Source organism: Galeopterus variegatus, unplaced genomic scaffold (assembly GCF_000696425.1).
Source record: "Galeopterus variegatus unplaced genomic scaffold, G_variegatus-3.0.2 Scaffold9125, whole genome shotgun sequence".
Lineage (NCBI taxonomy): Eukaryota > Metazoa > Chordata > Mammalia > Dermoptera > Cynocephalidae > Galeopterus > Galeopterus variegatus.
The window spans coordinates 22,217-33,935 of NW_007735236.1; the positions used below are offsets into that span (position 1 = coordinate 22,217).

At 51.3% G+C, this 11,719-nt stretch overlaps 1 protein-coding gene and 1 non-coding gene across 2 annotated transcripts in view; one reads left to right on the forward strand and one right to left on the reverse strand.

Annotated features, from left to right (window-relative positions):
• The window catches only part of SLC27A1 (solute carrier family 27 (fatty acid transporter), member 1), a 6,618-nt gene extending 550 nt beyond the window's left edge, over positions 1–6,068 (forward strand). The window contains exons 2-7 of the mRNA XM_008593433.1: positions 4–213; positions 1,353–1,479; positions 1,569–1,706; positions 1,786–1,950; positions 2,325–2,471; positions 4,651–6,068. Of these exons, the coding sequence (XP_008591655.1) occupies positions 4–213; positions 1,353–1,479; positions 1,569–1,706; positions 1,786–1,950; positions 2,325–2,471; positions 4,651–4,808 (945 nt within the window). The 3' untranslated portion in view covers positions 4,809–6,068. The remainder of the gene's footprint in view (positions 1–3; positions 214–1,352; positions 1,480–1,568; positions 1,707–1,785; positions 1,951–2,324; positions 2,472–4,650) is intronic.
• Positions 6,069–8,456: 2,388 nt separating this feature from the next.
• TRNAH-AUG lies at positions 8,457–8,531 on the reverse strand. Its single transcript has one exon. It is a non-coding gene; the product is annotated as a tRNA-His (tRNA).
• Positions 8,532–11,719: the final 3,188 nt, after the last annotated feature.

Consider the following 11,719-nt stretch of genomic DNA (forward strand, 5'->3'; position numbering starts at 1 on the left):
CAGGTGGTGCAGTACATTGGGGAGACCTGCCGCTACCTGCTGAAGCAGCCCGTGCGGGAGGCAGAGCAGCGGCACCGTGTGCGCCTGGCCGTGGGCAACGGGCTGCGGCCGGCCATCTGGGAGGAGTTCACGCGGCGCTTTGGTGTGCGTCAGATCGGCGAGTTCTACGGGGCCACTGAGTGCAACTGCAGCATCGCCAACCTGGACGGCAAGGTCTCCGCTGCCTCTGCCTGCCTGGCCATGCTCCCATAAAGAGAGCGGCCTGCAGGGGTGTGGAGTAGGGGGCAGGACTAGAGAGAGCTCCTGGAACCCCAAGTGCACCTCCAGAGGGTCCAGCCAGGCATGAAAGGAGCCTTCTCCAGCATGCACAGCCAGTCATGTGACTGTCACCTTTGAGTGGAGGCAGTTCCAGTCCACAGAGTGGCTGTGTGGGCCGGTCAAGCACCTCAAACTTTCTGAGCCTCAGATTCTGCTGTGGAGCTCGGCGGGGATAGCAGGACTCAGGGCACCCAGGGTTGGGGTCAGATTGGGGTGTTGCTGTCCTGCTGGGCGAGTCACTCAGCTCCTTGGGCCTCGGTTTCCTCATCTGTAAATGGTGATACCAGCTCTTTGGGTGTTTTCCTATCACCACAACACCATGAGCTCAGCATAGCCCCCTCCCAGGTAGTGGCTCTGCAGACAGATTCGTTAGTGATTAGCAACCACTGTTTCCATCTCCAGTTCTACCCTCGCCTAGCCCCGCCACCTTCCCCAGCCCTCCCAGCCCAGGCCAGGAACAGATCGTGATGATAACAATAAAGCCAGTACCTTGAAGGGCCGGGATTCTTTTCTGTCTCGTTCGCTGCTGGGTCCCCAGTGCCAAGAACAGTGCATGGTCCCCACCATACACATCGGTTGTGAGTGTGCTAGCTCAGGCCGCTGCCCTAGCAGACACGCCGCCATCGTGGAGCAGCACAAGCACATTGGACAAGCATTTCTGCTCATGAGACTGAGCCGGGCAGGGCAGCGGCAGTGGGCAGCAGCTGTGCCAGCGTCCCACATGCCTCCAGGGCCACCCCAGGCACCTGCTTCCTGCCAGCATGGAGGGTTTTATGGCCTGGGAAGGGGCAGCCAGGCACAGAGCTCCTCATGTGACTGCAGGGAAGGCTGCGAAGGTGGGAGGAGGGGACGTGAGTCCTGGGGGGGTGGGGACACCGCACTTAACACCCCTTTTGCAGATCACCCAAGATCACAGAGCTAAGGTGACTCTAAGGGTGCTAATTCCAAGCCCCAGGACAGGGGAGGCAAAGTGTCAGTGGGGAGGTCTCCGTGCCACCCCCGGGGTCCTTGTGACTTACCTCACCCCATCCCAGGTCGGCTCCTGTGGCTTCAACAGCCGCATCCTGCCCCACGTGTACCCCATCCAGCTGGTGAAGGTCAATGAGGACACCATGGAGCTGCTGCGGGACACCCAGGGCCTCTGTATCCCATGCCAAGCCGGTGAGCAGGGCCCCTGCCTGGTCCTCCGGGGAGCCGGGGTCCCCACCCCCTGCCCACCCAGTGCAGCCTGCGTGTGGCCTCCTCCCCAGGAGAGCCTGGCCTCCTCGTGGGTCAGATCAACCAACAGGACCCGTTGCGCCGCTTTGATGGCTACATCAGTGAGAGTGCCACTAGCAAGAAGATCGCCCACAGTGTCTTCCGCAAGGGTGACAGCGCCTACCTCTCAGGTGTGCAATCTGCTAGATGCTGCGGCGCTGGCTGTGGGGATGGGGAGCCACGACCACCCCTCCCTCTCCCCTCTGCTAGGTGATGTGCTGGTGATGGACGAACTGGGCTACATGTACTTCCGGGACCGCAGTGGGGACACCTTCCGCTGGCGAGGGGAGAATGTTTCTACCACCGAGGTGGAGGGCGTGCTGAGCCGCCTGCTGGGCCAGACAGATGTGGCTGTGTACGGGGTAGCCGTGCCAGGCAAGCTGGGGTTGCAGGGGGTGGTCTTGGGGTGGGACAGGCCCAGGTGAGCCCAGCCAGAAGAGGCTTGAAGGTACAGGTGCCCTGGGGAGTGCCCAACCTGGACAACTGCATGTGGCTGCCTGGGTGGGAGCATTGGATCTGGAGTCAGTTCACATGTGTGATGTTGAGCCTTTGTCTTGTCATCCAGACATTGAGATCGTGAAAGCAGCCCTGTCTCAGGGCTCTGTAAAATGTTGGCGGCTTCAGTGAATGTTATCCCAGGTGGGGGAGGACTGGAGATCTGAGGCCAGGAGCTTCTATTTGAGGGTGTATGTGGTCCTGCCCTGTGGGGGAAAGGGGTTGGGTGTTCTCAGCTGAGCCTCTCTCTCCAGGGGTAGAGGGCAAAGCAGGCATGGCAGCCATCGCAGACCCCCACAGCCAACTGAACCCTAATGCAATGTACCAGGAGCTGCAGAAGGCCCTGGCACCCTATGCCCGGCCCATCTTCCTGCGCCTCCTGCCCCAGGTGGACACCACAGGTGCGGTCCCTGTCTCTCCATCCATCCGTCCCCCTGTCAGTTCAGCAACTATTTGCCTGTTTGTCCTCATTTGGGCCCCTGTGCTAAGTCTGACATAACGGTGCATGATCAGCTGGTGCTGCGGGCTCATGCTGGACCCTTTACTTACCTAGTTATTTATCTCCATTCCTTACTCCCTCCTCCCACTCAGCACACTGAAATGTTTGGTGCATCTTTCTCATTTTCTGCATTCTCCTGATACTAAGAAATGTGATCGAATCCTCTTGCACCTTGTAGGTTTCCTCTGCTGTCAGTTGCCCTTATCATTTGCCTATCTTTGCATTGTCTTGCTTTTCCTTTTGGTTGGCAGGAGTTCCTTGTAATAGTCTAGATGTTAATTCCTCATTTTGTGAGCATGTATTTTTAGTTCACAACATATTCCTGTATTGGCCAGATGCCAAAAAAAAAGCAACAACAAAAAACATGGTAATGACAGATATTTACTTAGTGCTTGCTTTGCACTCAGCCTTATACATCTCTTCACTTATTTACTTCTCATCCATAGAGTACGTGCTGTTCCTACCAGGTTGACAGATAAAGAAACAGGCACAGAGAGGCCAATTATTCTCCCTGAGGTCACCCAGCCAGCAAGTGGCAGAGCCCGGGTTTGAACCCAGGTGTCGGGCTCAGGGTGGTCTGTGCTCCCGGCCACAGTTGGCTTTGTTTCTCTTTCTGCTCTTTTCTTGGTTCTGCACTGTACAATTTTTTCTTTCTTTTTTTCCATTTTTGTTGTTTTTTTGGTTTTGTTTTGTTTTTTTGACCTGTATTTTTAAGATTCGTCCATGTTGCTAAGTGCACGCTGGTCTGCTGCTCGTCTGTCCACTCCTTGTGTCCTTGTGATGACACCCAGGGGGCTCCCACCTTGTCGCCTTGGCAGTGCAGAGCCCTCAAGTGTGTGTCCGTCTGCCTGGGGATTATTCTGCTGTCAGTGTTTTGCCAACCTAATACTTGTAGAATGTCTCATTCTTATTTGCATTTTTCTAAGAAGTGTGAGTAAATCATCTTGTGCCTTTTTCATTTTCTCCTCTGTAAGTTACCCATTCATATCTCCCACCTGTCTTTATATTAGTGGTGCCGTCTTTTTCTTTTTGATTGGCGGGTGTTCCTCGCAGTGGACTGGGCGTTAATTCCTTAGCGTTTCAGACATCATAGGTTCTTCTCCTGTTAACTTTGTCCATGGCGCCCTTTGTCGAAAAGAAACCCTTCACACTGATACAAACAAATTTGTCCTTTTTTATTTTAGTCTTTCTTTATTTTTTGTCTTTCTTTTCTCTCTCTCTTTTTTATTTTTATTTTTTTGGCGGCTGGCTGATACAGGGATCCGAACCCTTGACCTTGGTGTTATAACACTGCACTCATAACCAACTGAGCTAACTGACCAACTCGTATCCTTTTTTCTTTAATCTTTTGGCTTATGCTTTTGATGTTTTGTTTTTAAAAAGTACCTTTCCAGGCCGGCCCGTGGGCTCACTTCAGAGGGCGTCGTGCTGACAACACCAAGTCAAGGGTTAAAAAAGTACCTTTCCCACTCTAGAGCACAAAGGCATCCAACCTCACGTTCTTCTATCAACCCTAACTCTTAGCGTGACTGTTCACAAAATCATTCTATAATCAGCCACAAAAGGGGTGCAAACTTTTTCTTAAAGGAACAGTCAATATTTTCAGCTTTGTGGGCTATAAAGTGTCTGTTGCAGCTACTCACCTCTGCTGTCCTACCACAAAAGCAGCCATAGACAATGTGCAAATGAATAGGCATGGATGTGTGCCAATAAAACTTTATTTACAAAAAACACATGGTGGGCCAAATTTGGCCCACGGGATGTAGGCCGCTGAGGTTGCTGAACTCTGATCCACAATGTGAGAGACACAGTTCTGCCTGTCATGTGGCAGATGGACATGTGACCAGGCAGGGAGTACTCAGAGTCTCTTGCAGTGGTACGGGTGGTCAGGGAAGCCTCCCTGGAGGAGAGGGCACAAAACCAGGATCAGAAGGACAAGGAAAAATGAGGCAAGCAGAATAGGGGAGAATGTTCCCAGCAAGAGGATGGCCTGTGCAGAGGTGCAGGAGAGAATGGTGAGTTGGGGGCTCCTGAAAGCCCCCTGCATGGCCCTCATTCACCCCCCACCCTCCACCCCACAGGCACCTTCAAGATCCAGAAGACAAGGCTGCAGCGTGAGGGGTTTGACCCACGCCAGACCACAGACCAGCTCTTCTTCCTGGACCTGAAGCAGGGCCACTACCTGCCCCTGGATGAGGGTGTCTACACCCGCATCTGCTCGGGTGCCTTCGCCCTCTGAGGCTTCTCCCTGCTGGCCAGAGACTCCCAACTGGGGCCAGGAGGTGGGGCGGGTTTGAGCCACAGCCCTGCCCCGTGGGCTGCTGCCTCCCGCCTGCCAGCCTACTTGGCTGAGCTGCACCTGGCGGGGCTGGAGCGAGAACTGGAACTTTGGAGGAGCCTGCGTCTCCCTCCTGTCTTCAGGCCCCCCTGTCTGCATCTTCCTGTCCCCTCCCTGCTTCTCGGCCTCCATGTCGCTTCCAGTCCTTCCACGTCCCTGTTTGGCCTCATCTCTTTCCTCTCTCTTCTTCATCTCTCCTCCACTCTCCTGCCAAGAGCAGAGCTGCATCCTGTGCAGGGCCCCGCTGTCCTTGGGACCTCTGTGGGTCGTCCCTGCTGGGCGCTGGATCCAGAATGGGGCCTCCCCACCTCCCTCTTGGCTGTGCCTTAAGGAGCCCCAGTTCAGGCCTCCCTTGGCTGCTGGGCTGCAGACATGGCAGCCCCGTGGGGACACCAAGCAGGCCCTCCACCCTCCCTGCTGAATGGAGGAGCCGGCAGTGGTCTGCCCAGCCCAGCCTGGGTGTGGGGGGACATTGGCAAGGGTTCCCCAGGTCAACTGGAAACATAACCCGGGCTGGGCCAACAGCCTTTGGCACGTCCTGGTCCCTGATGCCCTGAAGACCCATCTTCCCTTCTTGATGCCCTGGAAGCTTCCAGGATTGACTGTGACCATTTGGATGTCACCATTGCCTGCCCCACTTAGATGTCCCTTATCAAGTGTCTCCACAGAGCTCCTGCTGGGGGAGCCCTGAAGACTGTGCTGGGTGGCTGCCCGGCCAACTGCTTCCTGTCCTTGGCAGAGCCTCTTGGTGTCCCCATCTGGCATGGCTGCTGGAGGGACCCATGGGGGTGGCAGCATGGGGTTGGAGGAGGTCTCCTGCCCCAGGTTGGCATCTGAGATGGCCTCTTAGGCCTCAGGGGTTCTGGCCTGTTGGATGTCCCCCCAGTGGTGACTCCTTAGATGTCCCCACTGGTCTTGCAGACCATCAGTTGGTGGTGACATCCTGGTCAGTCCTGGTGGGACGGCTCAGACATGTCAGTGGCTCATCTTGGACCCCTGTGCCAGCCTTGTTGGGGCTGGCCACCCAGACACCTGTCCATCCGTCCTCCCTCAATCGGTGGGGCCAGTGGTGAGCAACCTTTGCTGTCTCACATGGACTTTTCCAAGCACCAAGGCTTTGTTTCCTCTTTGATTTTAAAAAATAAACCTGCGAGCTTCTGATGCCTGCTGGGAGTCCAGTCATTATTGTCTGTCCTCATGTGACACAGAACCCCTTCTGAGCTTCAGAAGTCAGGACTGGGCGGCCCCCACCAGGGACACACACACTCCAGACACAAGCAAGACACACGTGGCCTTTTCTCACTGCCTCCCATTTCCTCCCCCTCCCCAGCCCATCTGCAAGGGGGCCTTGGGACAGGGGACACTTGGGTTAGCATTCTTGCCACACTGCCGAGGAGGAGCCACCTCTCTGCAGCCTCTGGAGTTTCTCAAAACCTTGCATGGGCCTCAGTGGCCCCAGGGGAGGGGTGGCCAATCTGCTGTGTGTTCTGGCAGGTGCTTCAGGAGGGCGCAGGACAGAGGGTGTGTCCGGGTGCATCTGGCGGCCCAGAAGGTGTCCCTCTGTGTACGGGGCTGGCAGGGGTGGGGGCTCTGGGTGCTGGAAGCTGCTAGGGATTTGAACCCAGGACATCAGGTCTGGAGTTTGTGCTCTCAATTCCCACCTCTGCTGTTCCCTCCCCTCCAGTGTCATAATGTCTGCCTCATCTTGTCTCCACCTCGGGACAGAAGGTGACAGAGGAACAAAGGCTTGTGACAGAGTGTTTTCTGGGAGGGGATGCTGAGGGGGCCACCTGGTGTGCCCATAAGCAGGTGCATTCTGGCTAACATCTCGTCAGACCTCACGACCACCCCACGAGGTGACATCATGGTCCCCGTTGTACAGACGAGGAAACTGAGGTGCAGGGAGGGGAAAGAAGTCATTGCCAGGGGCTCTCGGGGAGAAAGTGTCCCAGTGTACATCTTGTTCCGATGTCTGTGACTGTGGCTGCAACAGTGTTTAAGTCTCTCTGTGTTGGTGAGAAAACAATCTGATGACTCAGGATCAAGCTCTGTGTTGGTTTCTTTAATTAATAAGACTTTAATTTTTAGAGCAGTTACAGATTTACAGAAAAATGAGCTGAAGTATGAGTGCCCCCGTGTGCCCTCTCTCCTCCACCCGTTTCCTCCACCATTAACACCTGGCATGAGTGCCACATTTGTTACAGTCGGGCAAGTCCACTACTCAAGTCCACAGGGAATGTGAGGGTTTGCTCTCGGCCTTGTACAGTCTATGGGTTTAGAGAAATGCATAATGCACTGTATCTACCATTGTGGCATGTCGAGCTAGGGCTGAGTCTGGAGCTCACAGACGCCTCAAGCCCGTTTGCAGGCTGGGTCACAAACCCTTCACACACAGGTCTAGGAGCTAGGTAACTGGCAAAAAGGTCCTTGGAGCCGTTGGTTCGAGAGCATGGCCACGCAGGGTGGATGTCTGAGGCAGTAAAGGACAGCCAAGTCGTGGCACCGCACATGCGCCCTAACTCCACCCACACACAACTTGTTTACAAAGAATGTGCCGCACCACCCCCAACCAGACCTAAGGCAAGGGGGCCTGATTAAATCTATTTTCCCAACATGGCATCATACAGAGTAGCTTCCCTCCCCTAAAAATCCCGTGCTCCACCTGTCATCCCTCCCTGCCCTCCACCCCCTGGCAATCACTAATCTTTTTACTGTCTCCATAGTTTTGCCTTTTCCAGAATGTCACAAAGTTGGAATCACAGTGTGTAGCCGTTTCAGACTGGCTTCTTTGACTTTGCAAAATACATTTAAGATTCCTCTGTGCCTCTTTGTGGTTTGAGAGCTGGGTTTTTTGGGGGTTTTTTCTTTGTGGCTGGCCAGTGCAGGGATCTGAACCCATGACCTTGGAGAGCTGTTTTTAATGTGCCCAAATGTAGGCTGGCCTTTTAGCTCAGTTGGTTAGAACACAGCTTTGTAACACTAAGGTCAAGGGTTTGGATCCCTGCAGTGGTCAGCCACCAAAAAAATCCCCAAAACAATGTACCTAAATAAATGAGCAGCTCCGTGACTTGCCCCAAGACTGCTTGGTTAAGTCAGAAGGACAACCAGGATCAGAAGGCACAATGCACCGAGCCTCTTCTTTACAGGGTGGCCCCGGAACAATGTGCAGAGGGGACATTTGTCCCTGTGATACCAGAAGAGAAACTCGCCTCAGCCTGGTGTCCACACATGGGCCATAGGCAGTATGGGAGGGATGAGGGAAGAGAGACAGACGCCAAAGAGGGCGTGTGAGGACGGTGAGTTGGGGCGAGGAGAGGTGGTGCAGGCTGGCTCCTGCCCTTTGCCCTTCAAGGGTCTCCATCGCTCTTAGGGGAGGGTCTAGGCTGAGCACACAGGCCCTTCAGGCTTTCCCTCCATCATAGCTGGTCGTCTGTAGCCGGGGTCTGGCTTCTGTGCCTTTGCTCCTCCTGTCTCCCATGCTGGGGACATCATCTTTCCTCCCCTCAGCTGGCCAATGCCTACAGATGGATTGATTGATCTTTTGCCAGTTGGCTAGTATGGGGATCCGAACTCTTGACCTTGGTGGTCATAGCACCACGCTCTAACCAACTGAGCTAACTAGCCATACCCGGATTATTTTTTAATTGAGATGTCGTCTGTATACCATAAGATTCACCCTTTTAAAGTGTATAATTCAGTGGCATTTAGCACATTCACAACATGTGCAACCACCTCCTCTATCTAGTTCCAGAACATGTGCATCCCTCCAAAGGGAGACCCCGTCCCCATCAGCAGTTACTTCCCTCCCTCCCCCAGCCCCTGACAGCCACTAATCTGCTGTCTGTCTCTAAGGTTTTGCCTGTCCTGTACGTTTCATATCCATGGAATCACACCCTGTGTGGCCTTTGGTGTCTGGCTTATTTCACTCAGCGTGATGATTTCAAGGTTCATCCACATTGTAGCGTGTGTCAGAGCTTCATTCCTTTTTATGGCTGCATAATATTCCACTGTGTAGTCACATTCCATTTTGTTTAACCCTTCACCAGTGAACTTGGGTTGTTTCCACTTTTTGGCTATTATGAATAGTGTGCTATGAACATTCATGCACAACTTTTTGTGTAAACATATGTCTTTAATTTTCTTGGGCATATACCTTGGCATGGAAATGCTGGGTCATGTGTTTATGTGTGACCTCTTGAGGAACGGCCAGACTATTTTCCAAAGTGGCTGCACCATTTTACATCTCCCCCAATAGCACATGAGGGCTACAATTTTCCACATCCCCACCAGCACTTATTATCTGCCTTTTTGCTTACTGTATATGGTATGTTACTTCCCAGTGGGTGCAAAGTGATATGCAATTGTAGTTTTTGCATTTCCTTGATGGCTAGTGAGCAGGGCATCTTTTTGTGTGTGTATCTTTTTTGGAGGAACATCTATTCAGATTCTTTAGATTCTTTGCCCTTTTACAAATAGAGTTCTTAATATATTCTGTATACTAGATCCTTATAAAATGTAAAATTTGCAAATATTTTCTCCCATTCTGTGGGTTGTCTTTTCTCTTTTTTTTTTTTTCCACTTTTTTCCCCCTGGAAACCGAAACGGCCCATATTCACTTTTCTTGATAGTATCCTTCAATCACAAAAGTTTTTATTCTGATGTCCAGTTTATCAATTTGCCTTATTGCTTGTGCTTTTGGTGTTGTCGTCTGGCCCAGGGGCGTGCAGATCCATGCCTTTGTTTTCCACTGACTGTTTTTTTGGGTTTAGCTCTTATATTTGAGTCTTTGATACATTTCAAGTTAATTTTTATATATGGTGTGCCATTGGGGTCTGTACTACTTTTCTAATACTGCTATAACAAATTATGGCAAACTCAGTGGCTTAAAATAGCACTAAGTTTCATCTTACAGCTTGGAAGGTCAGAACTTAGAAACGGATCTCACAGGACTAAAATCAAAGTGACTGCAGGGCTGGTTACTTCCGGAGGCCCTAGGAGAGAGTTCATTTGCTGCCATCCCTCCGGTTCTTCCTATCCTGCCTCCCTCTTGCATTTATAAGGACCAATTAGATTCCATTGGGCCCATCGGATAATCTATTTTAAGGACAGCTGAATAGCAACCTAATGTCATATGCAATAATTTCCCCCTTGCCAAGTATCCTGATACATTTACAGGTTCTGGAGATTAGGGCATGGGCTTCTTTGGGGGTCCATTATCCTGCCTCCCACATCCAACTTTTGCATGTGGCTATCCCATTGTCCCAGCACCATTTGTTGGAAAGACTATTCTTTTTCCATTGAATAGTCCTGGCGCTTTGCCAAAGATCAGTTGACCATAGATGTGTGGGTTTATTTCTGCACCCTTAGTTCTACTCATTGATCTACATGTCTATCTTTATGTCAGTACCACACTGTCAATTTACAGCAACAACAAAAAAACCCAATACCACACTCTCTCACCATAGGTTTTTTTTTTTTTTTTTAAAGGTGACTGGCAAGGGGATCTTAACCCTTGACTTGGTGTTGTCAGCACCACGCTCTCCCAAGTGAGCTAACCGGCCATCCCTATATAGGAATCCGAACCCGTGGCCTTGGTGTTATCAGCACCACACTCTCCCGAGTGAGCCACTGGCTGACGCTCACTGTAGCTTTGTAGTAAGTTTGAAATCAGGAAGTGAGTCCTCCAATTTTGTTCTTTTTCAAGATTATTTTGGCTATTTGGGGGCCCCATGCAATTCCTTTTTAATTTTAGGATTAACTTCTCATTTCTACAAAAAGGGCAGTCAGAATTCTGATAGGGATTATGTGGCATCTACAGGCCAATTTGGGGAGTACTGTCATCATAACCAAATTACATTTCCAATCCATGAACATGGGATGTCTTTCCATTTATTTAGATCATATTTAACTTTTTTTGGCAAAGTTTTACGGGTCTCAGGGTAGAAGTCTTCCACTTCTTTTGTTAAATTTGTTCCTAAGTGTTGTATTATTTATGATGCTATGGTAACAGAAATCGTTTTCTTAACTTGCTACTGATTTAAAGATACACTACCTGAGTCTCACTGCACTTACTATACTCCACTAAATAGTCCCACCGTCGGAAGTGGTCCAGTTCCCCAGGTCTACCAGGTCTCCTCCCCCTTCTAACCTGCTGCCCACACTACTCCCTGAAATACCCTTCCATATCAGCCAAGGCCTTCTTGTCCTAGTCTGTGAGCTCCTCCAGGCAGGAGACAGGCTGGAGGCCACTCTGGCTCCTCAGAGGGACACAGCAGCTCCCTTGGCCCTGAGCGCATTTGCTGAAGGAATTCAACAAGCACGTTTTAGGACCTACTTTGTGCCAGGCATAGTTCAGAGGGCTTGAGCGGCAACAAAACAAATATCCTTGACCTTTTGGAGCTGATAACCAAAGAATTTGCTCTGACCAGGGCAGCTAAATTAAAATGCCTTGGGAGATCTGGGATAAGTCAGTAATCATGTCCACCTGTGCTGGAAAATGTTATCATAACACCATTTTATTCAGAAGCAGCCATAATGGCACCAGAAAATAACCTAGAATACTTATTACCCTTACCCTAGATTCCTGCAGGTATGCTGTAACCTAGTAACAGTCCCAAATCTCTGTGTCATGTACAACCAACAGAAAGCCTGAAGAAGCAATTAGGCGGGGCTGTCTTTCTCCTTTGATCCTTTCCCCACATTTGCAGGGTGACCTGATCTATGTGTCTCCCTAGTTGCAATTGTCATGTTGGTTCAATAAATCCTTGCTACATGTATTTGGTCTCAGTTTCTTTTTAGGTCAACAGAGATTA